Source organism: Symphalangus syndactylus, chromosome 19 (assembly GCF_028878055.3).
Source record: "Symphalangus syndactylus isolate Jambi chromosome 19, NHGRI_mSymSyn1-v2.1_pri, whole genome shotgun sequence".
NCBI lineage: Eukaryota > Metazoa > Chordata > Mammalia > Primates > Hylobatidae > Symphalangus > Symphalangus syndactylus.
The window spans coordinates 19,226,675-19,254,349 of NC_072434.2; the positions used below are offsets into that span (position 1 = coordinate 19,226,675).

The window sequence follows — 27,675 nt, forward strand, 5'->3', positions numbered from 1 at the left end:
AAGGGAGCTTGTGAAAGAAAGGGTACCTGAAGGTTAAGCTTCATTATTTGCATAGCAGATCGCTGGTAGGATGTGTTGACTCTCACATAATCTGGATTCAAATCCTGACCTAGCCTTCCCCCTGAGGCTCTAGTCAGCCCTTCGGGCTTTACAAACTGAGGGTAGCCCTGTGTTTGTACTACCCGACATGAGAGATTGGAGTGGGAGGGAAACCACCATGTGAGTAGCTAGTCCCTTCCCCCACAGTCCCCCACTATCCATCATCTTGCCTTTTTGTTGTCGTTATTGTTGTTGTTTTTGGGACAGAGTTTCGCTCTTCTTGCCCAGGCTGGAGTGCAGTGGCGCACTCTCAGCTCACTGCCAACTTCGCCTCACAGGTACAAGCGATTTTCCTGCCTCAGCCTCCCGAGTAGTTGAGATTATAGGCGCCTGCCACCATGCTCAACTAATTTTTTTTGTATTTTCAGTAGAGACGGGGTTTCACCATGTTGGCCAGGCTGGTGTTGAACTCCTGACCTCAGGTGATCCGCCCACCTTGGCCTCCCAAAGTGCTGGGATTACAGGTGTGAGCCACCGCGCCCAGTTTCATCTTGCCTCTTTTTATCCCTGCCTTTGGGTCTCAGCTGTCTGACGTGTGAGAAGATAGTGACTAACAGAGCATTCTAGCAGGAAGCCTTAGACAGGAGTCACAAATAACCTACTAACTGCAGATGACACAATTTAAACTTCTTTCTCTGACTGTGGGATCTGAACTGGTATCATCAAAAATCAACCCTTCTAGGCCTGCCTTCCCCTTCCAATGCTTCCAATGCATCCTTTTGCTGTTTTACTTCCTCATACAGGATTTTTTACTTGGTCCTCAAATAACATTGTTTCATTCAATGTCATTTCATTAAAATGATGATGAGAAAAAAATAAATCAATTCCTGGGCGAGTACACTGTCTGGGTGGAGTTTACACATTTCCCTCGTGTCTGTGTGAGTTTCCTCCCACATCCCAAAGATGTGCAAATTAGGTGAACTGGTATGTCTAAATGATCCCAGTCTTAGTGAGCCTGGATGTGTGTGAGTGTACTCTGTGATGGAATAGCAGCAGCCTGTCCAGGTTTGGTTTCTGCTCTTCTCCCTGAGCTGCTGGGATAAGATCCAGCCACCAAGACCCTGAACTGGAATAACTGGGTAAATACTCAGCTTGTTCTTACTAATTTTTTTTTTTTTTTTAGACAGAGTCTTGCTCTGTTACCCAGGCTGGAGTGCGGTGGCACAATCTCAGCTCACTCAACCTCCACCTCCTGGGTTCAAGTGTTTCTCCTGCCTCAGCCTCCTGAGTAGCTGGGATTACAGGTGCCCACCACCATGCCCAGCTAATTTTTACATTTTTGGTAGAGACGGGTGTGTTGGTTAATACTGAGTGTCACCTTGATTGGATTGAAGGATACAAACTATTGATCCTGGGTGTGTCTGTGAAGGTGTTGCCAAAGGACATTAACATTTGAATCAGTAAGGCCGGGCGCAGTGACTCACGCCTGTAATCCCAGCACTTTGGGAGGCTGAGGCTGGGGGATCACAAGGTCAGGAGATCGAGACTATCCTGGCTAACATGGTGAAACCACGTCTCTACTAAAAATACAAAAATTAGCCAGGTGTGGCGGCATGTGCCTGTAGTCCCAGCTGCTGTGGCGGCTGAGGCAGGAGAATGGCGTGAACCCGGGAGGCGTAGCTTGCAGTGAGCCAAGATTGTGGCACTGCACTCCAGCCTGGGCAACAGAGCGAGCCTACGTCTCAAAAAAAAAAAAAAAACCATTTGAATCAGTGTACTGGCCTGGGAAAGGCAGACCCACCCTTAATCTGGGTGGGCACATCTAATCAGCTGCCAGCATGGCTAGAATATAAGCAGGCAGAAAAATGTGAAAAAAGAGACTGACCTAGCCTCCCAGCCTACACCTTTCTCCCTTGCTGGATGCTTCCTGCCCTCAAACATCGGACTCCAGGTTCTTTGGTTTTGGGACTCAGACTGGTTGTCCTTGCTCCTCAGCCTGCAGACAGCCTATTGTGGGACCTTGTGATGGTGTGAGTTAATACTTAATAAACTCCCCTTTATATGTGTATCTATTCCATTAGTTCTGTCCCTCTAGAGAACCCTGACTAATACAAGGGCATTTCACCATGTTGGCCAAGGCTAGTCTCAAACTCCTGACCTCAAGTGATCCTCTGGTCTGAGCTTCCCAAAGTGCTGGGATTACAGGCATGAGCCACTGCTCCTGGCCTACTGACCTTTCTTAAATGTATCCATAACTCACATTTATTTCAATGTTTAATATCGAATGTTTAATGTTCAATGTTTTGGTCTTTATTTAGAAGTTTGAGCCTGGGCAACACAGCAAGACCCTGTCTTTAAAAAAACAAAAAAATACAAAATTTAGTGGGTCATGGTGATGCATACCCGTCACCTCAGCTATTTGGGAGGGTGAGGCAGGATGATCACTTGAACCCAGGAATTTGAGGGTGCAATGAGCCGTGATCATGATACTACACTCCAGCCTTGGTGACGAGTGAGACTCCATCTCTAAAAAAATTAAAATTAAAAGAAATATGTTTGAGGACATTTCTATGACCAGAAGTATGCTGTAGGAACTCAACTTTTGTTTATATCAGTTAGCCTTAGTAAAATTGGTTTTGCTATCACTTGAAGTTTCCAAGAACATATCGGAATCACTTAAATTTGAAGTTTCCAAGAACATATTGATAATATTAAATGAGAACCTTACTGTATGTAGGGTTTTTTGTTTGTTTTTGTTTGTTTGTTTGTTTGTTTGTTTGTTTTGATACAGAGTCTTGCTGTCACCCAGGCTAGAATGCAGTGGCGTGATCTTGGCTTACTGCAACCTCCTCCTCCCAGGTTCAAGTGATTCTCTTGCCTCAGCCTCTCGAGTAGCTGGGATTACAGGCACCTGCTACCACATCTGGCTAATTTTTGTATATTTAGTAGAGATGAGGTTTCACCATGTTGGCCAGGCTGGTTTTGAACTCCTGACCTCAAGTGATCTGCCTGCCTCGGTCTCCCAAAGTGCTGGGCTTACAGTTTTTTTTTTGAGATGGAGTTTCACTCTTGTTGCCCGGGCTAGAGTGCAATGGCAGGATCTCAGCTCACCACAACCTCCGCCTCCCAGGTTCAAGCTATTCTACTGCCTCAGCCTCCCAAGTAGCTGGGATTGCAGGTATGAGCCACCATGCCTGGCTAATTTTGTATTTTTAGTACAGACAGGGGTTCTCCATGTTGGTCAGGCTGGTCTCGAACACCTGACCTCAGGTGATCCACCTGCCTTGGCTTCCCAAAGTGCTGGGATTACAGGCATGAGCCACCACTGAGGCAGCTGGCGTGATCCCAAGCTGTGGCAGCTGGACCATTTGATGTCAGGACTTTGAGACCAGCCTGGCCAACATGGTGAAACCCTGTCTGTACTAAAAAAAAAAAAAAAAAATACAAAAACTAACTGGGCGTAGTGGCGTGTGCCTATAGTCCCAGCTACTCAGGAGGCTGAGGCAGGGGAATTGCTTGAACCCGGGAGGCAGAGGTTGCAGTGAGCTGAGATGGAGCACTGCACTCTAGCCTGGGCAACAGAGTGAAACTCCATCTCAAAAAAAAAAAAAGAGAGGTAATCAGTCGCTGTGTTGCTGCATCTTCTGATTTTTCAAGAAAAGCTAAGAATTCAGATTTTTAGTGAAAGTTTCTGATTTGTAAATTTAGCACTTAATTCAAACAGAACAACCAAATAATCATTTTGTGGGCATGTGCACCCTTTACTTCAGTTCTAGCCGAGTTAGAAAGGAGGAGGTGGTCACTGGAAACTGGTGTTGCAGGAAGTACTTTCTGAAGCAGGTGAGACTTGAGCTTAACTTTAACCTGGGCAGAGGTGAGAGGTAAGTGAAGAGGAGTGTATTAGTGTTTTCACACTGCTGATAAAGACATACCTGAGACTGGGCACTTTAAAAGAAAGAAAGAGGTTGATTGGTCTTACTCCAATATAAGGGAATTTGGCTTGGGAGGCCTCACAATCATGGCAGAAGATGAAAGACACATCTCACATGGCGGGAGACAACAGGAGAGCTCGTGAAGAGAAACTCCCCTTCTTAAAACTATCAGATCCCTTTAAAACTTTGCTATCATGAGAACATCACGGGAAAGACCTGCCCCCGTGATTCAATTACGGGTCCCTCCCACAACACGTGGAAATACAAGATGAGATTTGGGTGGGACATAGCCAAATCACTTGAAGAAAGAAAGAAATTATATTACGGAGATCCCTGAAGGGATGATGGAGAAGAGCTCACAGGTTACAGGAGGAGAGGACATTGTAAAGTAGGTTGGAGTTAGATTGTAGAGGGTTTTGAATGTTGAGAAGGCATCGGAATCATACTCCACTGGCAACAGGAATTCCTGGAAGGCTTTGAAGTGGAGACAAAATGGTAGAAGATGTGACATTAGCAAAGTTGTGTTTCAGAAAGGCTGAACTAGTGGTGATGTTGGGCAGAAGTGACTGCAATAGTCAGCGAAAGCATCAATGAGTGGTGCCTCTTGGTCCTATCTGTTATCCCTTCTTTCTCTTACAGCTTAATTTATCCCACTCTAGTTGTTCCCCAAAGCCTAGTTACATACGTGCATCCTATTCTATTATGCTCAATCTCTCCTTTCCCTCTGGCATTCCTAATTTCTCATCTTATCTTCCTTCCAATTTCCTTGACTGCTTTGTTGGCTCTCATACACTCTTTAATCTGTTTCATTTGGGTGTATGTTCTCATGGATTCCCTGAAATTACTGTGGTAAAGTCATTAGTTTTAAATTGAATAGATCTTTTTCAGTTTTTATTTTTCTTCATGTTATTAGCCAGCATTTATTGATAGTTTATTATGTGCCAGCACTGTTAATAGCTTTATTTACATTATCTAATTTAATCCACACAATAACTTTATAAAATAAGTATGATTATTATTTTTTTTTTTTTTTTGAGACGGAGTCTTGCTCTGTCGCCCAGGCTGGAGTGCAGTGGCGCAATCTTGGCTCACTGCAAGCTCTGCCTCCCGGGTTCACACCGTTCTCCTGCCTCAGCCTCTCTGAGTAGCTGGGACTACAGGCTCCCGCCACCACGCCCGGCTAATTTTTTGTATTTTTTAGTAGAGACGGGGTTTCACCATGGTCTCGATCTCCTAACTTCGTGATCCGCCCGCCTCGGCCTCCGAAAGTGCTGGGATTACAAGCGTGAGCCACCGCACCCGGCCAATAAGTATGATTATTAACCCCTTCTTACAAATGTTTATAAACTTCTGGTGACTTGTTAAAAGTGTCATTGCTGGGAAGTGGCAAAGGAAAGTTGTAAACCCAGGTCTGTCCAGCTACAAATCAATATGCAAAAATTTGACCTCATCCACCATTTTCTTTAAACTCCCCTCCCTTCATTTAAAAGACAAATTCTTTCATTCTTTTTTTTTTTTTTTTTTTTGAAACAGAGTATCACTCTGTCACCCAGGCTGGAGTTCAGTGGCATGATCTCAGCTCACTGCAGTCTCCATCTCCCAGATTCAAGTGATTCTCATGCCTCAGCCCCTGAGTAGTTGGGACCACAGGCGCCCGCCATCACACCTGGTTAATTTTTGTACATTTTGTAGAGACAGGGTTTTGCTGTGTTGGCCAGACTGGTCTCAAACTCCTGGTCTCAAATAATCTGCCTGCCTCAGCCTCTCAAAGTGCTGGGATTACAGGTGTGAACCACTGTGCCTGGCCAAGACAAAATTCTATCCTGTTTTTTTTTTTCCCCAAACTCTCTGGCTGCTCATTCTCCAGTTCCTTGGCAGTTTCCTCTTTCTCCCCTCATTTAACTGTGTGTTGTTGTTGTTGTTGAGACAGGATCTTGCTCTGTTGCCCAGGGTGGGGTGCGGTGGCATGATCTCGGCTCACTGCAGCTTCAACCTTTTGCACTCAAGTGATCCTCCCACCTCAGCCTCCTGAGTAGCTGGGACTACAAGTGCACACCACCACGTCTGGCTAATTTTTGTGTTTTTTCATAGAGATGGGGTTACACCATGTTGCTCAGGCTTTTCTCAAACCCTTGCCCTCAAGTGATCCACCCGCTCTGGCCTCCCAAAGTGCTGGGATTACAGGGGTGAGCTACCATACCTGGCCCTTTGAAACATTTTCTAAGTCAAAGCAAGCAAGCAAGCAGGAGAGGCTATATTAATATCAGATAAATAGACGTCAGAACAAGGAATATTACCGGCAATAAAGAGGGGCATTAAATAATGACAAAGGAGTCAGTTCACCAAGAAGCCATTAGCAATCCTAAATATGCATGCAACTAACAATAGAGCTTCAAAACCCATGAAGGCTTTACGCAGGTAGAACTGAAAGGAAAAACAGAGAAATCCACAATTATATTTGAATCTATCAGCACTCTTCTCTGAGCAATTGATAGAACAAGTAGATGGAACATGAGCAAGGATGTAGATGACCTGAACAACAAACACTGTCAACCAACTTGAGTTCACTGATGTTTTCAAAGCATTTTGCTCAACAGCAGTTGAATACACATTCTTTTCATGTGAAATCCCACAACAAACTTGAAGAATTATGTCTTGACCTGAGATTGTCAAGAGTGGGCTTCCCGCCGGGTGCGGTGGCTCACGCTTGTAATCCCAGCACTTTGGGAGGCCGAGGCAGGCGGATCATGAGGTCAGGAGATCGAGACCACGGTGAAACCCCGTCTCTACTAAAAATACAAAAAATTAGCCGGGCGTGGTGGCAGGCGCCTGTAGTCCCAGCTACTCGGAGAGGCTGAGGCAGGAGAATGGTGTGAACCCGGGAGGCGGAGTTTGCAGTGAGCCGAGATTGCGCCACTGCACTCCAGCCTGGGCGACAGAGCAAGACTCCGTCTCAAAAAAAAAAAAAAAAAAAGAATGGGCTTCCCCCTCTTACAGAGTCAGAGTTTTCCAGGACACCTGGGGCAAACTCAAAATTTGTCAGAGATTCTCTGCTTCTGAGTCCAGCTGACTTATGGACCTAGCATTTATTTAGCCTTGTAGAGACCTTCCCTGATGTGTCTGCCAGGTGTCTCCCTGAGCAATGATGGCTTTACATGGCTGGCTTCTGCTTTGATGTTTGCTATGAGCTCCAGGGAAGAAACATCTTCCTTAAATGAATGCTGTATCTGATACATAATATAAATCAGTTCATCTGCGGTGGCTCATGCCTGTCATCCCAGCACTTTGGAAGGCTGACTCGGGCCAATCACTTGAGGCCAGGAGTTTGAGACCAGCTTGGCCAACATGATGAAACCCCATCTCTACTACAAATACAAAATTAGCTGGGTATTGTGGCAGGCACCTGTAATCCCAGCTACCTGGGAGGCTGAGATGAGAGAATCGCTTGAACCTGGCAGGCCGAGGTTGCAGTGAGCTGAGATTGTGCCATTGCACTCCAGACTGGGTAACAAGAGCAAGACCCTGTCTCAAAAAAAAAAAAAAAAAAAAAAAGAAATTAATTTATCAAGAAACCAGCTAATGTTTCAGGCCCAAAAGCCTTTTTTTCCACTTCCTCATTTCTTCTTTTTCTTGTTTGTTTTTTTGACATGGAGTCTGGCTCTGTCACCCGGGCTGGAGTGCAGTGGCCAATCTAGGCTTACTGCAACCTCCGCCTCCCGGGTTCAAGCGATTCTCCTGCCTCCGCCTCCCAAGTAGCTGGGACTACAGGCACATGCCAGCATGCCCAGCTAATTTTTTGTATTTTTAGTAGAGACGGGGTTTCACTGTGTTTGCCAGGATGGTCTTGATCTCCTGACCTCGTGATCCATCCGCCTTGACCTCCCAAAGTGCTGGGATTACAGGCGTGAGCCACTGTCTCCAGCCCTCATTTCTCCTTTAGAAACCTAGATTTGTGTGCATGCCTATGTATGCTCATATCTTTTTACCTCTCTGAATCTTACCACAGGGCTTCAGATATTATCATGTTCTTCTATCATCAGACATATTAAATTATGTCATTGTAGTAGATAAAATAATGCCCCCCAACAAAGATGTTCACATCCTAATCCCTGAAACCTGTGACTGTGTTACCTTGCATGGTAAAAAGGATTTTGTAAGACCAGGTGCAGTGGCTCACACCTGTAATCCCAGCACTCTGGGAGGCCTAGGCGGGTGGCTCACCTGAGGTCAGGAGCTCAATACCAGCTTGGCCAACATGGTGAAACTCTGTCTCCACTAAAAATACAAAAGTTAGCCGGGCATGGTGGCACACGTCTGTAATCCCAGCTACTTGGGAGGCTGAGGCGGGAGAATCGCTTGAACCCGGGGGGCGGAGGTTTCAGTGAGCCGAGATCACACCACTGCACTCCAGCCTAGGCAACAAGAGTGAGACTCCATCTCAAAAAAAAAAAAAAAAAAAAAAAGGACTTTGCAGGTATGAGTAAAGGTCTTGAGATGAGGAGATTATCCTGGATATCAGAGTGGGCTCAATGTAATTAGAAGGGTCCTTACAAGAAGAGGGTAAGAGGATGAGTGTCAAAAAGGAGATGTCATAGCAGAAGCAGAGGTTGGATTGTGTGTTCTGAAGATGGAAGGGACCATGAGCCATGGAATGCAGGCACCCTCTAGAAGCTGGTAAAAGGCAAGAAAATGGATTCTCCTCTGGAGCCTTCAGAAGGGAAAACAACCCTGCTAAGAATTTAGTTTTAGCTCCATTAAACTCATTTTCAGACATCTGACTTCCAGAATTGTAAGCTAATAAGTTTGTGGGGGTGTTTGTTTGTTTGTTTGTTTGAGATGGAGTCTTGCTCTGTTGCCCAGGCTGGAGTGCAGTGGTGTGATTTCAGCTCACTACAACCTCCGCCTTTCAGGTTCAAGTAATTCTCCTGCCTCAGCCTCCCAAAGTAGCTGGGATTATAGGCACGCACCACCATGCCAAACTAATTTTTTTATTTTTAGTAGAGATGGGGTTTCACCATGTTAGGCAGGCTGGTCTCAAACTCCTGACCTCAAGTGATCTGCCTACCTTGGCCTCCTAAAGGGCTGGAATACAGGCGTAAACCACTGTGCCTGGCCAGTTTGTATTGTTTTAAGCCACCAAGTTTGGGCAATTTATTACAGCAGCAGTAGGAAACTAATACAGCAGTCAAATTTATCCATCTTTCCTTTTTTTTTTGAGACACAGTTTCACTCTGTCACCCAGGCTGTAGTGCATGCTGAGATCATGGCTCACTGCAACTTCTACCTCCCCAGATCAAGTGTTCCTTCCACCTCAGCCTCCAGAGTGGCTGGGACCACAGGTGCCTACCACCAGGCCCGGAAATTTTTTGTAGAGATGAGGTTTCACCATGTTGCCCAGGCTGGTCTCAAACTCCTGGACCGAAGTGATCCTTCAGCCTTGGTTTCACAAAGTGCTGAGATTACAGGAGTCAGCCATCTCACCTGGCCCCATCTGTCTTTGTATAGTTGTCTGGGTTTGAGTACTTGTATAGAAAGACCTTTACCACTCTGAGATTATGAAACTTTTTCCCCAGTCTCTTTTTGGAACTGCCATGGTTTTAGATGTTATTACTTTAATAGATTTACTAATTGAAGGAATTAGTACACATCTTGCACTGATAGCATAACAAAAAGGACACATGGATGGCAGAATTATTGTCCATTTGACCTTTGGACTGGGGCCTGTCTTTCCCTGCAGGAGTCTGCTAACATAAGTGGCAATGGCTGTTTACTGTCTATGCAGCTGATATTCAAGACTGCAAACCTTAGGCTTGGGGCACAGCGTGCTGGGGAGAGTGAAGGAAAGAGAGCAGGAACTCTTTTTGTGAGAAAGGATGTGTTTTCCTCAGTTGGAGTAGAGAGGTGGGATGTCCACATTCCTGAGAAGAGACTCAGATAAGCACATAAGCATGAGGGCAGGGAGGGCAGGCCCGTGGGCCCAGGGCTGGCTACATAATGTGTAGGGCCCAGTGCAAAATGAAAATGTGGAAACACTTGTTCACAAAATTAAAAAAAAATACTGTTGGCTGGGCATGGTGGCTCACGCCTGTAATCCCAGCACTGTGGGAGGCTAAGGCTGGCAGATCACCTGAGGTAAGGCGTTTGAAACCAGCCTGACCAACATGGTGAAACCCCTCCTCTACTAAAAATACAAACATTAGCTGGGCATAGTGGCAAATGCCTGTAATCCCAGCTACTCAAGAGGCTGAGGCAGGAGAATAGCTTGAACCCGGAGGCAGAGGTTGCAGCAAGCCGAGATCATGCCATTGTACTCCAGTCTCCGTGACAGAGCAAGACTCCTCTCAAACAAAAACAAACAAACAAACAAACAAACAAAAAAAAAACAGGCTGGGTGTGGTGGCTCACGCCTGTAATCCCAGCACTTTGGGAGGCCGAGATGGGCGAATCACGAGGTCAGGAGATCAAGACCATCCTAGCTAACACGATGAAACCCTGTCTCTACTAAAAATACAAAAAAATTAGCCAGGTGTGGTGGCGGGCACTTTTAGTCCCAGCTACTCAGGAGGCTGAGGCAGGAGAATGACGTGAACCCTGGAGGTGGAGCTTGCAGTGAGCCGAGATCGCGCCACTGCACTCCAGCCTGGGTGACAGAGCGAGACTCCGTCTCAAAAACGAAACAAAACAAAAACATACTGTTTAAAGGTGCTAAAATATAAAGCTTTCCCCTTTCTTGTAGTCCAAGCTTGTTCAACCCACAGCCTGCAGGCTGCATGCAGCCCAGGATGGCTTTGAAAATAGCCCAACACAAATTCAAATTCATAAACTTTCTTAAAATATGAGATTTTTTGGAGTTTTTTGTTTAGCTTATCAGCTATCATTGGTGTTAGCATATTTTATGTGTAGTCCAAGACAATTCTTCTTCTTTTTTTTTTTTTTTTTGGTGAGACGGAGATTTACTCTTGTTGCCCAGGCTGGAGTGCAATGGTGCGAACTTGGCTCACCGCATCCTCCGCCTCCCAGGTTCAAGCCTGGATTCTCCTGCCTCAGCCTCCCGAGTAGCTGGGATTACAGGCATGTGTCACCATGCCTGGCCAATTTTGTATTTTTAGTAGAGATGAGGTTTCACCGTGTTGCCCAGGCTGATCTCGAACTCCTAACCTCAGGTAATCTGCCTGCCTCGGCCTCCCAAAGTGCTGGGATTACAGGTGTGAGCCACTGCACCCAGCCAATTCTTCTTTCAATGTGGCCCAGGGAAGCCAAAAGATTGGACATCCCTATATCTAGTCTTTCTTTTTTTTTTGAGACGGAGTCTCGCTCTGTTGCCCAGGCTGGAGTGCAGTGGCGCAATCTTGGACTCACTGCAAGCTCCGCCTCCCGGGTTCACGCCATTCTCCTGCCTCAGCCTCCCGAGTAGCTGGGACTACAGGTGCCCGCCACCACGCCCGGCTAATTTTTTTTTTTTTTGTATTTTTAGTAGAGACAGAGTTTCACCGTGTTAGCCAGGATAGTCTCGATCTCCTGACCTCGTGATCCACCCGTCTAGGCCTCCCAAAGTGCTGGGATTACAGGCGTGAGCCATCGCACCCAGCCTATCTAGTCTTTCTTGACATGGTGTTTTAAATTTACTATTTAATGCCATTCTAAGCAAAGAAAAGTAACTTTTTTTTTTTTTTTGAGTTGGAGTTTCCCTCTTGTTGCCCAGGCTGGAGTGCAATGGCGGAGTCTCAGCTCACTGCAACCTCTGCCTCCCGGGTTCAAGCTATTCTCCTGCCTCAGCCTCCTCAGTAGGTGAGATTACAGGTGCACGCCACCATGCCCAGCTAATTTTTGTATTTTTAGTAGAGACGGGGTTTCACCATGTTGGTCAGGCTGGTCTCAAACTTCTGACCTTAGGTGATCCACCTGCCTCAGCCTACCAAAGTGCTGGGATTACAGGCGTGAGCCACCACGCCCAGCCAAGAAAATTAACATTTAACATAGTTAGCATGACTTCATCTTTATATTGTGCAATGCCAGCTTTATGGTTTTATTCTTTTATTTTTTTGAAACAGAGTTTCATGCTTGTTACCCAGGCTAGAGTGCAATGGCGCAATCTCAGCTCACTGCAACCTCCGCCTCCTGGGTTCAAGCAATTCTCCTGCCTCAGCCTCCCAAGTAGCTGGGATCACAGGTGCCGGTGACAAAGCCCGGCTAATTTTTGTATTTTTAGTAGAGACAGGGTTTCACCATGTTGGCCAGGGTAGTCTCGAACTGCTGACCTCAGGTGATCCGCCTGCCTCTGCCTCCCAAAGTGCTGGGATTACAGGCATGAGCCACAGTGCCCAGCCTAATGCCAGCTTTAGTTTTTACTTATTTATTTTTTATTGAGATAGAGTCTTGCTCTGTCACCCAGGCTAGAGTGCAGTGATCTTGGCTCACTGCAACCTCTGCCTCCCAGGTTTGTGATTCTCCTGCCTCCGCCTCCCAAGTAGTTGGGATTACAGGTGTGTGCCACCACACCTGGCTAATTTTTCTATTTTTAGTAGAGACGGGGTTTCACCATGCTGGCCAGGCTGGTCTCAAACTCCTGACCTCAAGTGATCTGCCTGCCTCAGCCTCCCAAAGTGCTGGGATTACAGGCGTGAGACACCACGCCTGGCCTTTCATGGTTATCTCTTGATCATATGTTAAACGAGGGGCAGATTATTCTTTTTTTTTTTTTTGAGACAGAGTTTTACTCTTTTTGCCCAGGCTGGACTGCAATGGCGCGATCTCGGCTCACTGCAACCTCCGCCTCCCGGGTTCAAGCGATTCTCTTGCCTCAGCCTCCCAAGTAGCTGGGATTACAGGCGCCTGCCACCATGCCCGGCTAATTTTTTTTTTTTTTTTGTATTTTTAGTCGAGACAGGATTTCACCGCATTGGCCATGGTGGTCTCGATCTCTCGACCTCGTGATCCGCCCGCCTCGGCCTCTCAAAGTGCTGGGATTACAGGCGTGAGCCACCGCGCCCGGCAGATTATTCATTAGTTTACTGGGAAAGGGGTGGAGATTTCCCAAAACTAAAGGTTCATCTTCCTTGTAGACCATAGAGGGTAACTTCTAGACATTGATATGGCATTTGTAAACTGTCATGGTGCCAGTAGGAGTGTCTTTTAGCATGCTAATGCATTCTGATGAGCATATAATGAGCAGTGAGGATGACTAGGGGTCACTCTCATCGCCATCTTGGTTTTGATGGGTTTTGGCTGGCTTCTTTATCACAGCCTGTTTTATCATCAAGGTCTTTGTGACCTGTATCTTGTGCCGACCTCCTATCTCATTCTGTGACTAAGAATGCCTAACCTTCTGGGAATGCAGCCCAGCAGGTCTCAGCCTCATTTTACCCAGCTGCCATTTAAGATGGAGTCACTCTGGTTCCAATGCCTCTGACATACCCACTCTGAATCATGCTGAACTTCCATGAAATGTGGGTCTGCCAGAATTCTCTACTCATAAGGCACTGCAAAAACTATATATAAATGGGAGGCAATGGATGATGGACATACATATTATGAGTATCTTCTCTTCCCATGTGCATTCTCCATTGTCCCAACAGACTTCATTTACAAAACACGAGTTCAAAGATAATAATTTCTTTCAAAGGTAAGAATTTCAAGATGGCAACAGCACAACATTAAACCAAGTGCAGGGCCCTTCTGAGTGCCAGGCCCCGTGCAACTGCTCAGGCAGCACGCTCAGGAAGCTGGCCCTGCATGGGAAATTGCGCTCTCGTGAAGGGCTTCAGGTTCCTTTCATTTCCCCTGGAGAGTCAAAGAAGCATTGGAGATAAAAAGAAAAGGTTAGAGTTTTCTGGCTATGTTGTCATATTCTTCTGAAATGATCCTAACTCTTCAGGGTAGAAACAGACATCTACCTTCCCAGTCTGGAGCTGGGAATGCTGAAGGAAGTGATTGGTAAGAGGAGAGAGAGGCCTGTTTGCTTCCATTTCTCTCTAACTTCAGGGGAGCAGGACACCGGCTTATTGACTGAGAGTTTCTGGAAATATTTGCAAGTCAGTATAGGCCCTCAGCCCACAGGAAACCCAGAATTGATGATAAAGCCTGTCATAGTAAGGGGGTGCTGAAGGAGAACAGATGCCAGAGGGACAGCAAGACCTCATCTTCCATTCACCATTAGAGGGTGGGGGCTTCTAGAGGGAAGGATGAAACTTAGCAAACCTCTGTGTTTTGTACTAAACAGTATCCTGAATGAAGACACAATCAATATAATGTAGGTTTGGGTAATTAATTCATTTTATTTAACTAATTAAGGAATCAAAATGGGTTAGTTATCTTTGTTTGTTTGAGGCAGAGTCTTGCTATCGCCCAGGCTGGAATGCAGAGGCAAGAATATGGCTCACTGCAGCCTCAACCTCTTGGGCTCCCGAGTAGCTGGAACTACAGGCAAGCACCACCATGTCTAGCTAATTTTTGTATTTTTTGTAGAGATGGGGTTTTACCATGTTGCCCAAGCTGGTCTTGAACTCCTGGGCTCAAGTCATCTGCCTGCCGTGGCCTCCCACAGGGCTGGGATTACAGGCATGAGCCACTGTGCCTGGCCTTGGTTATCTTTATATCTACTTTTTCATCCTATCCTAATCTTGAAAAAATTTCCTCATATTTAGCATTATCGAGTGTATGAGATAAGACAATTAGTCAACATTTCCTGGCAACTAATATGAGAAAACAAAACCATAAATGGAAAGAAAAAAATTAACATTCAATAAAAAAATTTTCATTGATTCATTTGCAACAATTTCTTAAAACAAGAAATAAACAGAAAAGTTACCTATCTAAATATGAGACAATCTACAGTGCATTAATCATTCTTGATTTGGGAGAGTATGTAAGTGTGACTGGCTGATTGAGGTATCCAGCTTGTTGGTGTGTAAACAAGCAAGAGCTGCCTTAGGGCCCAGCGTGGTGGCTCACGCCTGTAATTCCAGCACTTTGGGAGGCCACAGCAGGTGGATCACCTGAGGTCAGGAGTTCGAGACCAGCCTAACCAACATGGTGAAACCCCGTCTCTACTAAAAAGACAAAATTATCATGGTGGCAGGCACCTGTAATCTCAGCTACTTGGGAGGTGAAGGCAGGAGAATTGCTTGAACTTGGGAGGTGGAGGTTGCAGTGAGCCAAGATCATGCCATTGCACTCCAGCCTGGGTGACAAGACCAAAGCTCCATCTCAAAAAATAAAAAAGAGCTGGCATAGTTTATTCCAGGACCTGCCCCCAACTGATATGTTGTCCCTCCCACCCTTACTGGGTGACAGATGTCTTCATAACTTCTAATTTAGATCCCATAACTTTTCATCCCCTCTTAGTTATGAGAATTCTGTCATGCCAATGTTTAAGATTTTCTTCAGTCCATTTAAGCTTCATTCTCACATATGATACAAACTTCTCCTTACTTGATTATGGGATTGTCGTTTTGATGCGCTTGCTGCTGCCCTGGCTAACCCTGTTTTGTCATCAGTACCAGACTGTCATGGTTCCCTCTGTGTGGCATGAATTTAAATGCTGGCCACTTGGTGGAGTGATGGTCTGTTTTCACTCACGACACTTCTGACACCAAATGTGTGGGTTTTTTCCCCCAACAGCCAACCAATTTTCCAGCTTTCTGGACACCAGTTGGGTGCCCTGCAATTCAGTTCTTACACTAACCTGTCTCTCTTTAACTACAAGAGATTGACTTATTTAACCCAAATATACATATAAAGTCGTTTCAGAATTGCTAAGCCATGCCTCTGTGAGATACAAATTTACCAACCAGAGTGCAGTTTTTGTATACAGTTCTTTGTGTCCTTATCTACAGTTACAAGTCAAAACATTGTTTTCCAACTTCAATTGTCAGTTCTTTTTTTCCCCATCCCTTTCAGTGAGTTGATATCATACATTTATAATACAATTAGATTCATTTGCCACAATTTGCATACCATCCTGGGTTCCCTTGACGGTCTGTTCATTTTTTAAAATTTGCATACAATAAAAGCCCCTTTGTCTAGCGTATAATTATTATTATTATTTTTTTTTTGAGACAGAGTCTTTCTCTGTTGCCCAGGCTGGAGTGCAGTCTGCCTTCCTGGTTCAAGCGATTCTCCTGCCTCAGCCTCCTGAGTAGCTGGGACTACAGGCGCACACCACCGTGCCAGGCTAATTTTTGTGTTTTTACAAATATGAGAGACAGGGTTTACAAATTACAAATTAGAGACAGTTTTACAAATGTTAGAGACAGTAGAGACAGGGTTTCACCATGTTGTCCAGGACAGTCTCAATCTCCTGACCTCGTGTTCCCCTGCCTCGGTCCCCCAAAGTGCTGGGATTACAGGCGTGAGCCACCGCGCCTGGCCATGTGTACAGTTCTTGTGTTTGCAAATGGATATCGTCATGTATCCACCACACAGTACCATACAGAACAGCTCCATCAGCCTAAAAATTCCCTTTGCAGCCCCTTTGTAGCAAACTTCCCTCCTTTTCCCAAACCTGGCAACAACTGATCTGTTCTTCATCCCTATAGTTTTGCCTTTTCCAGAATGTCATATAAATAGAATCGCCCAACATGTAGACTGTTAAGCCTAGCTTCTTTCACTTAGCAAAATGGATTTAAGGTATGTGTTTATTATTGTGTGAACCAAGAGTTCATTTTTTACTGTTGAGTATGGATAAACTCAAGGAATGGATATCAACAGTTTATCCAATCACCTGTTGAAGGATATCTTGGTTATTTCTAGCTTTTGGTAATTATGAATGAAGCTGCTATAAACAGTCATGTGCGAGTTTTTGTGTGAACATAAGTTTTCAGTTCACCTGGGTCAACTTGTAGTAGTGAAATGGCTGGGCCATCTGATAAGTTATGCTTATAAGAAACTGCTGAATAGTTTTTCAAAGTGGCCCTGACGCTTTGCAATCCCATCGCCACCAGTGACAGTTCCTATTCTTCTGCATCCTCACCTGCATTTGGTTGCCCACACTTTTGTTTTGTTTTGTTTTGTTTTGTTTTTTTGAGAGGGAGTCTCGCTCTGTCACCAGGCTGGAGTACAGTGGCTCAATCTCGGCTTGCTACAACCTCCACCTCCCGGGCTCAAGCGATTCTCCTGCTTCAGCCTCCTGAGTAGCTGGGATTACAGGGGCACACCACCATGCCTGGCTAATTTTTGTATTTTTAGTAAAGATGGGCCATGTTGGCCAGGCTGGTCTAGAAGTCCTGGTACCAAGTGATCTGCCCTCCTCGGCCTACAAAAGTGCTGGGATTACAGGCATGAGTCACTGCCCCTGGCCTGCCTACACTCTTTAAAATGGAAATTGTCCACCCCACTCCACTCCAACTTCTTCCTTCTTTTTGACCTCTGCCTGGAATATACAATAATCTCTACTCTTGCTTTGCAGCCTGTTGGTATTAATGAAGGTAATAATCTTAGACTACTGTGCACTACTTTCCTGCTTTCCTCACAGTTCTAGGAAACAGTTTCAGCAAACATTCTTAGGCTGGTACAGGAGATAACCACACTCTGCTTGAAAAGAATTCCCTTCTGGAATTCCCAAACCTCTGCTTTTGTGTGGCCTCTTAGTTCCCTGCTCTTCTCAGCCTCTTTTTAATCTAACCAGTGAATCCACTGAAGCACTAAGGTGATCACGGGTCTGCACTAGACTCTGCAGTAGTCTATAGGCTACTCAATGTGGCTTTACAGCTGGGTACCTGGGTCTTCATTCATCAGGAAGGAGCTGAGTGCCAGGTCCCTGCTCAGAGTCCCGGCCTCCTAACTTGGCAGTTAGCACATTTTCATAGGCATTGGAGTCCTCATTTGACATCTCTTCTCTATGTTTCATCTGACTGTCCTCACTCTGTGTGAATGGCTGAAAGTCTGCATAATCCCCTGAAGCAAGGAATGTCCTTTTGACACATTGGACATGGGTCCCGGGATCATCTGTCTTGTCCTCGGCATGACCTATGTTTGAGGATGGCACATCTTTCTCAGTCTGCTGCTGGCTTCCACTGGAATCTGCTGCTGGAACATTTTCATAGTCTCTGCAGCACTGAAAAGCCACCCAGAGCTGCCTCTCCTGGATGGCACTGAGATCCAACCCTGTCATGTTGACATAGTCATTTGAGATCTGAGAAGAACCTTCTCCATTGCTGAGTGAATCACTGTCCTCAGTTCCTGGAGAATACAAACTGGTACAGTCACCAGCATGTCCACAGCCCTCATCTCTTTCCTCAGTAAACTCCAGGTTCTGGGTACTGGGAAGAACAAAGAGATTTCTGGAAGGGCTTTTGGTAGAAGCTAGAGTCTCAGCAATCTCTTCTGCTGCGGGGACATTGACATAATCATGCGAATCCTCTGAAGAAATGCTTGTGCAGTCTCTGGAAGCTCTGACATTGAAGCAGTGTGCTGAGGGAGTGAGGTTCCCACACATCTGGGGGACCATGGCATTGTCATAGATACCCACCGCGTACTCCGTGGCATGGATATGGGCTCTATGCTCCTGGAAGGCATTGCCTGCTTGGGAGGGCTATGAGGAAGAAAAGGAAGCCAGTGGTCAGATGCAAGTAGAAATATGGACAAAGCCTTTCTTCTTGGAAAATACCACTGGCATAGTTCAAAAAAACAAAGAGCAACAGTGCAAATGTGATGATAAATTGCAACTGGTTTTTGGCCACAGTATGGGAATCAATTGGCGAGGGGCGGGTGGGACGAAAGTATTATCAACCGAAGAGCCCACTGAGAGGCAGTACAACATAGTGGCTAAAGGTGAGGCTTAGACTAAAGGTACAAATCCTAGCCTCACCACTTTGTGCCAAGTGAGTATGAGCACCTGACCTAATCTCTCGGTGTCTTCATTTCCTAATTTATAAAATGAAGATTATCATAATATTTACATCATAAGTTTGTTTTTTATTTTTGTTTTTGAGAAGGAGTTTCGCTCTTGTCGCCCAAGCTGGAGTGCAGTGGAGCGATCTCAGCTCACTGCAATCTCTGCCTCCCATGTTCAATCGATTCTCCCGCCTCAGCTTCCTGAGTAGCTGGGATTACAGGTGCCTCCTACCACCGCCCGGCTAATATTTTGCATTTTTAGTAGGGACAGTGTATGTTTTGTTACCAGGCAGCAGACGCACAAACCTGTTGGTCCTATAACAATCTCATTTGATCAAACACTTTCTATATCAGCTACAGTGCTGAATGACTTACAGATATTTCTGCTCCTGAGGGTAATTGAAATAATTGACATAAGCCCTGGAAGCAATATCCAAAGCAGGTTTTTAAGTGTGTTTTGAGCACCAATGGCATTGTTGGAATATTTGCATACCCTCCTAAGGTGATCACTTTGAAGGCAGCAACATTCATTTGAATAAGCATGTTGTCATGTCTTTGTTAAAACAATCAATTGGCAGGGCATGGTGGCTCACACCTGTAATCTCAGCACTTTGGGAGGCCAAGGCGGGCAGATTGCTTGAGCTCAGGTGTTTGAGACCAGCCTGGGCAATATGGTGAAACCCCATCTCTACACAAAATACGAAAGTTAGCCAGGCATGGTGGTGTGCGCCTGCGGTCCCAGCTACTTAGGGGGATGAGGTGGGAGGATCGCTTGAGCCTGGGAAGCAGAGGTTGGAGTGAGCAAAAAAAGAAAAAAAAATGCTGGGCACGGTGGCTCATGCCTGTAATCTCAGCACTTTGGGAGGCCAAGGCAGGTGGATCAAAAGGTCAAGAGATTGAGACCATCCTGGCCAACGTGGTGAAACCCCGTCTCTACTAAAAATGCACAAATTAGCTGGGCATGTTAGCGCACGCCTGTAATCCCAGCTACTTGGGAGGCTGAGGCAAGAGAACTGCTTGAACCTGGGAAGCAGAAGTTGCAGTGAGCCGAGATCGCACCACTGCACTCCAGCCTGGGTGACAGAGCAAGACTCCATCTCAAAAAAAAAAAAAAAAAAAAAATATATATATATATATGTATACCAATCAATTTCAGTTCTGACATTATGCACTTGAATATCTGTACCCTGGTGCCCTTTTTATAACTCCAAACACTTGCCTCTGTCCTTAATTTTTCTTTTTGGGTATAGGAGATCCTGAGGCTAGTCTTCCCAATTTATTAATAGGACTGCAGGGCAAGTGCCAAAGGGCAGGCTGTTTGTTTGCAGTGAAACCAGATCCAAGCCCTATAACTCTTTCCCCGCAGTTCTTCTGGCAGAGACATGTCATTCTCCCAAGAAGCTTGACTCTTACCACATGCTGTGGGCTCTCGGAATTTCTGGAGAGGAGGCTCTCGGTACTGAAAATGCGCATACTCCTTGACTCATGTCTCCCTGAAAGGACAGAGAACAAATCCTGAAGATAGTCAGTCCTCTGAGTGCTTCAGTCCAAATAATCCCTGCATCATGGATGAAGTGGGTTTGCATGGTGTCTGCAATTTCCAGCCTTGGGTCTGGTGTTCTCTCATGTTCTGAGGTCAGAGCTATGGGGATGACATTCTGAGAACCGGAAGCCCCTCAGCTTCTGTGGCACTGGAGGATGCTATCACAGGGGTTAGGAGGCTGAGAAACAACCTCCTGTGTGAGAACCTCCTCCCCGCCCCATCCTCTGCCTGTGATGCTGGCACCGAGTTCTCTTCCTTTGTGTCTTCCCCGTGCCTGGACACACTTGGCTTTCTTTTGTTGCCTTAACATTAAGAAAAAACAAAACTCCCAGCCCAGGTGACCCTCTGCTCCTTTTCTGGAGCCCTCCAGACCCCCCTGGAGTTGCAGCTGACAGTCTATCTATCCCATTCTCCCTGATACGCTCTGAAGGGCAAATAGGTTTGAGAACTTAAAGAAAATTGCTTCTGGAGGGTGAGAGGCACATTCTGGGAGTAGAAGTTCGAACATCTGGACTCCATAGATTAGAAGGAAAAACCTACCAAGGTCTTCCTGTCGCCAAGGCAAGATGTCATAAATATTTTTGGCTCTTTGTCTGGTTTGTGGCAAAGTCAGCAAGGGCATGACGGTAACTCGGAGGTAAGGAACTTGTCCTGCAAGGCAATGAGAGAGATGGGAGTCATGGCGGGGGTCAGCTGCCCAGAGTGAAGGGACTCATGGTGGCCCCTGAAAATGCTCCCCATCCTTGCCAGTTCTTGCAAAAATACCCTTTCAGACTCGAGCTACAGGAATTTTGATTTGAGTGAGAGGAATAGGGGACTTGATGGACAGAACATAAAGAGGAAACTGGACACAGGGCACCAGGGCAATGTCTTTCCCAGGGGAACTCCATCAGCACTGGGCTTTTGGAGCCACAGTTCAGGATCTTGAGTGAGGCAGTGGCCAATGTATCAGGTAAGAACTGAGGACTCCCCAGGCCAATAGTTTATCCCTGGTAAATAAGCTGGGCTTTAAATTCCAGGCTAGATTATTAATCCTACTGTGTCTCAACTCAGGACAAACAAGGGACTCACGCTTCTTTCGTTTATTCCAGTTCCACAAGATGCAGAAAACCGCAACGACTAGGAGGATGGCGAGGAGTCCCGCGAACCCAGAAAAGATGTTGCTGATCTGGTCTTTATTTCTAGAAAAACAATCAAATGCCATGCGCTAGCTGAGGGTGGAGAGGCTGGAGGAGACATTTCCTTCAGGAGTTAGAGCATGAAGATTTGGAATGGGAGCCGAGTGAAGGAAAGCCCAGATGGGGTGTGGTGGAAGAGAGGGTTATCTCAGAATATCGACTTTATGGAGAGAGGGGACTTGGACAGGGGAGAAGGGAACTATTCCTTTCAAATGCCTACCAGGTGCCAGGGGTTCACGCGAAACTTATTTAATCTTTTTCTCTCTTTCTTTCTCTTTTTTTTTTTAGATGGAGTCTTTCTCTGTCGCCCAGGCTGGAGTGCGGTGGCATGATCTCAGCTCGCTGCAACTTCCGCCTCCTGGGTTCAAGCCATTCTCCTGCCTCAGCCTCCAGAGTAGCTGGGATTACAGGAGTGTGCCACGACGCCCAGCTAATTTTTGTATTTTTAGTAGAGACGGGGTTTCACCACATTGGCCAGGATGGTCTCAATCTCTTGACCTTGTGATCTGCCCGCCTTGGCCTCCCAAAGTTAGCTGGAATTACAGGCGTGAGCCACCGCGCCTGGCCTGTGAAACTTATTTAATCTTTACAACAATCCTATCACACTTTGTGGCCAAGTAACCTGAGCTTTAGACTCAGAAAGGTAAAGTAACATGTCAGAGATCACCTAGGTAGGAAGGAGCAGAGAAGGAATGTGAATCTAGGTCTGTTTGCATCCAAAGACCATGCTCTTTCCACTCTGCCACACTGTCCTCCAAACCTGCAAAGTCAAAGACATTTGTCCCTTCTTGTTCCCTACTCGTGGGCTTCCTGGCTTGCTTGGAGGAGAGGATTAGCCAACGTACAATTAAGGAGTGGCTCTGTGACAGAGTCCAGCTTGCATGAACTTGAATAATGCCCCCCTCGCCCCCCGCCGCACCAATTTGTGGAGCTGGTCTCCAAGCAACATGCTACTGTTGTGTGAAGTTTAACCAATTCATGTTCTGTGCTACCTTGCAATTCCCTGGCAGGGCTGGTGTCACTAGTCAGTTTTGCTTGGGTGTTGAAATGCGTCCAGATGTTTACAATCCCAGGTGGCTATGCCTGATGCAACAGGAAGCTGCCAACTGAAGTTACAGCAGGAATCAGGAACTGGCGTGCTACCCCCAATTATTAGAAACCAGGGCATTTAACAGGGAAGGTTTTTGTCCCCTTGAGTTTTAGGCTTATTTACACAACTTTCTTTTTTTTTTTTTTTTTGAGACAGAGTCTCGCTCTGTCGCTCAGGCTGGAGTGCAGTGGCATGATCTTGGCTCACTGCAACCTCTGCCTCCCGGGTTCAAGCGATTCTCCTGCCTCAGTCTCCTGAGTAGCCGGGACTATAGACACACGCCACAACGCCCGGCTAATTTTTTTTTGTATTTTTATTAGAGACGGGATTTCACCATGTTGGCCAGGCTGGTCTTGAACTCCTGGCATCAAATGATCCGCCTGCCCCAGCCTCCCAAAGTGCTGGGATTACAGGTGTGAGCCACTGCGCCCAGCCCATCCAAGTTTCTAGTGAGCATTTCTAACTAGCTGCCTAGGAGACAGCTCAAACCAAAACAGAGCTCCTGTTCTCCCCACATAAACCTGCTACTCTCCAGGTGTTTCCCATCATCTAGTGGCTTAGTCAAAAACCTTGGAGCCATTCTTGACTTGGAGCTTTTTTTCTTTCATGTCCCACTTCCAGTCAACCAGCAGATTCTGACTGTATTACCCTGGGCATTTATCCCAAACCCAACCACCTCTTGCTCCTCTGTTGCCACCACTCGGGTCTAAGCCACTGTGCGTTTCACAGGAACCTTTGCAATAACTTTCCTGGTTGGTCTCCTTGCTTTAACTCTTGGCCTCAACATTTGTTGTCTTCACACAAAAACCAGTGTGATAATTCTAAACAGTAAATCAGATCACATCCCTCCTCTACTCATCACTCTCCCTGGCTTCAAGTGACTTAGAATAAAGTCTATAGTCCTTCCTCAGTGAGGACTTGACGGCACGATATGATCTGGTCTCTGCCTACCTCTGACCTTATTTCCTACCACTTTCCCTCCGACTTTGGCTGCCAGGATCCCTTGCCCATGCGGAGCACAGTTCTGCGTCAGACCTGCCATTCCCTCTCCCAGGAATCCTCCTCTCCCAGCTGTCTGCATGGCTGAGTCCCTCTCATTTAGACCTCTTCTGAAATGTCAGATGTCATCTCCTCAGACACGTCTTCCATGGCCACACCCTATTACTTGCAGTCCCCTTGCTGTGCTCCACTTTTTCTTCATAGCACTGATGATTGATTGATATATCTTTTTTTTGAGACAGAGTTTTGCTTTTGTTTCCCAGGCTGGAGTGCAATGGCATGATCTTGGCTCACCACAACTTCCCCCTCCCGGGTCCAAGCGATTCTTCTGCCTCAGCCTCCCGAGTAGCTGGGACTACAGGTGTGCACCACCACGCCTGGCTAATTTTTGTATTTTTAGTAGAGATGGGGTTTCATCATATTTGTCAGGCTGGTCTCGAACTCCTGACTTCGGGTGATCCGCCCACCTTGGCCTCCCAAAGTGCTGGGATTACAGGCGTGAGCCACTGCGCCCAGCCTGATTGGTGGATATTATACATTCATATGCTTATCTGTTTATCATTTTTTTATTTAAAAAAAAAAAATTTGAGACAGGGTCTCCATGTGTTGCCCAGACTGGTTTTGAACTCCTGGGCTCAATTGATCCTCCTGCCTTGGCCTACCAAAGTGCTTGGATTATAGGCATGAGCCACCATGCTCAGCACTTTTCATTATTTGACTCTCCCACTTGACTATAATCTTCAGGAATTTATGGACTTGTTTATCCTGTTCACCTAGTGCCTTAAACAGTGCTTGGTACTTAGTAGGGCCCTGATGAATATTTGTTAAGTGAATGAATTAATAAACAAATGAATTAATATAGAAATAGTTTTAAGTGTAGTACAGCCATTATGGAAAACACTATGGAGGTTCTTCAAAAATTAAAAATAGAACTACCAACGTGGGGAGCGGTGGCTCATGTCTGTAATCCCAGCACTTTGGGAGGCTGAGGTGGGCGGATCACCTGAGGTAGGGAGTTTGAGACCAGACTGACCAACATGGAGAAACCCCCAACTCTACTAAAAATACAAAATTAGCCAGGCATGGTGGCACATACCTGTAATCGCAGCTACTGGGGAGGCTGAGGCAGGAGAATCGCTTGAACCTGGGAGGTGGAGCTTGCAGTGAGCTGAGATCACACCGTTGCACTCCAGCCTGGGCAACAAGAGTGAATCTTTGTCTCAAAAAAAGAAAAAAAAAAAAAAAAAGAAGTGGAGAGTAGAATGGTGGTTACCAGGGAGGGGTTGCAGAGATGTTGGTCAAAGGATACAAAATATCAGTTAGAGGCTGGGCGCAGTGGCTCATGCCTGTAATCCCAGCACTTTGGGAGGCCGAGGCAAGTGGATCACGAGGTCAGGAGATTGAGACCATTCTGGCTAACACGGTGAAAACCCTTCTCTACTAAAAATACAAAAAAATTAGCCGGGCGTGGTGGCGGGCACCTGTAGTCCCAGCTACTTAGGAGGCTGAGGCAGGAGAATGGCATGAACCTGGGAGGCAGAGCTTGCAGTGAGCCGAGATCGCGCCACTGCACTCTAGCCTGGGTGACAGAGCGAGACTCCGTCTCAAAAAAAAAAAAAAAAAAAATCAGTTAGAGAGAAAGAAAAATCTGTTGTATAATGTGATGCCTATAGTTAATAAAAATGTGTTGATGGTCCAGATGCGGTGGCTCATGCCTGTAATCCCAGCACTTTGAGAGACGGAGGTGGGCGGATCACCTAAGGTAGATAGTTCGAGACCAGCCTGACCAACATGAAGAAACCCCATTTCTACTAAAAATACAAAAAAGTTAGCCGCGGGTGGTGGCGCATGCCTGTAATCCCAGCTACTCAGGAGGCTGAGGCAGGAGAATAGCTTGAACCTGGGAGGTGGAGGTTGTAGTGAGCCGAGATCACGCCACTGCACTCCAGCCTGGGCGACAGAGCGAGACTCCGTCTAAAAAAAAAAAAAAAAAAAATCAAACAAACAAACAAAACAAAAAAAGTGTTGATGACTATAGTTAATAAAAATGTGTCATATTCTTGAAAATTGCTGAGAAATTTTAAGTATTCTCACCACAAAAGAAAATTGTGAGGTAATGTGTATCTTAATTAGTTTAATGTAGCTATTGTACAATGTATACATATTTCAAAACAACAGGCTATCATGATAAATATATATAATTTGATTTGCCAATTAGAAATAAATAAAAATAAATGAAGAAATAGTTTTGGAGAGATGCTTCAGGCTTCTGATTCATTGCTCATCGATGCTCATATCTACCTGCAAGTGACATGTGTTTGCCATGATAATAACATTTATTTCCCCAAACGACTGCAATTTTATTTTATTTTTTGAGACAGAGTTTCGCTTTTGTTGCCCAGGCTGGAGTACAATGACATGACACTGCAACCTCTGTTTCCCGGATTCAAGTGATTCTCCTGCCTCAGCCTCCTGAGTAGCTGGGACTGCAGGAGCATGCTACCACCCCCGGCTAATTTTGTATTTTTAGTAGAGACGGGGTTTCACCATGTTGGCCAGGCTGGTCTTGAACTCCTGACCTCAGGTGATCTGCCCCACTTGGCCTCCCAAAGTGCTGGGGTTACAGGCATGAGCCACCGTGCCTGGTTAGCTACCAATGTTTTTATAGTTTCAACTGTGGATGGATTTTTAATTTTGTTTGTATGAGATTGAAAGTAGTAGCAGTAATTCATACCCATGATTAGTTCTGTAAGATTTTACGTCCTAAAGACGTATCTTTATTACATCCATCACTACATTTTTTATTCATGACAAGTTTTTGGATATCAAAACACACCCTTGGAAAACTCAGCCTTTTGTTTCTGTCATGGTGACACCTAGGAAAGATTGATGATAGGGTTCAGGGCCTCTGAGAGGTGAGAAATCCAACCAGTCTAAGCAACTAGCTTTAAGGACCAGTGTTATCACAGTTTTTCCTCTACCACAGTATCTTCTTTCTTTCCTCAATACCTTCCTTTCCCCCTAGCACCCCTGAGCAAATGCCTCCAAGCCTAGAGTTTGGTGGTTTAGTAGACCTGAGCCTGGGTGTTGAGAGGTGGCAGCAATGCTGTGTAAGAAGCTCCTAAGGGTGGACTAGGACCTTCTGCCTAAATCAGGGCAGGGTGGAGCTCACCACCCTGAGTCACTCACCTGTCCAGGCTGCGGGGAGTCACATGCAGAGTGCTGGACTCCAAGGTCCTCCCTCTGATTGTCGAAAGGGTTGGAGTCACACCATCCATTGTATCAGGAACCTTTGAGATGCTCTCTGGCTTCAGCTTCTAAGTTTCTCTTAATCATAATCAGTTAGCCAGCATGTCTACCACTTCTCCCCACCCCCGCAACAAACTCCCTATCTTATGTCTATCTCTGAAACGTCAGGCCGAGTTGACCCAACATACAAAAGCAACAGGTTTGGTTCTACCTGGACGTGGCTAATGTCCACTGCAGGACGTGCGATCTCATCCGGACGTGGTGCTTCCAAGTGAGGTGGCTCAGGGAGAATCTATGGCTTCTGCCTTCTGGTGGAAACATGAGGGGCACAGAGGGGGAAACTGCCAAGAGGCTCAGGAGCGGCTCCGTGAGAAGCTCATCTTCCTTCAACACCCAAAGCAGAGTGAAAAGAGCAAACCACTTTGCCAGAATGGAAACAGAGAGTCAGTCACCGGAAACGACACCACCAATGTGCTAATGAAGCACAGGGCACAGGAAACTCTGCTCAGCTCTTAATCTGCTAGAAGAAAACATTTCTTCAACCCACCGTTCCCTGGGTTTGCCAGGTGCTTTGTGGTCTGTGATGAGTGTGATTAAAAATGGGGCAGGGTGGTAGAGAACTTGTGATTCTTCACCCTGAGTTTCTGAGACAGAGTTTTATAAGTCTTCGGATTTACAGTGTTTTCTAAGCAAGTCTAAGGAGCACCGGAGGTTGCCTTTTAGAGTCAAATGCAGATCTCCGGGACCCTCTTCTGATTCAGTGGGTGGAGGGTGCAGAGGGGGCAGGCTTTGGATATTGATGCTTTCCAGGTG

General features: G+C 46.0%; 1 protein-coding gene across 5 annotated transcripts; it reads right to left on the minus strand.

Annotated features, from left to right (window-relative positions):
* Positions 1-14,221: 14,221 nt before the first annotated feature.
* On the minus strand, positions 14,222-27,338 carry LAX1 (lymphocyte transmembrane adaptor 1). Of its 5 annotated transcripts, none has more exons than XM_063613685.1 (6): positions 27,074-27,297; positions 26,803-26,930; positions 21,418-21,527; positions 20,887-20,997; positions 20,217-20,296; positions 14,222-18,501 (listed from the first exon to the last, which is right to left on the minus strand). In XM_063613685.1, exons 2-6 carry the CDS (start codon positions 26,889-26,891, stop codon positions 17,695-17,697), a joined length of 1,197 nt encoding a protein of 398 aa, XP_063469755.1. In that variant the 5' UTR covers positions 26,892-26,930; positions 27,074-27,297; the 3' UTR covers positions 14,222-17,694. The 5 variants fall into 5 exon arrangements, with proteins under 5 accessions (XP_063469755.1, XP_055090863.1, XP_063469756.1 ...); XM_055234888.2 differs by having other exon boundaries at positions 26,803-26,940; XM_063613686.1 differs by adding an exon at positions 22,517-22,630 and having other exon boundaries at positions 26,803-27,297.
* Between the last annotated feature and the right edge of the window lie 337 nt (positions 27,339-27,675).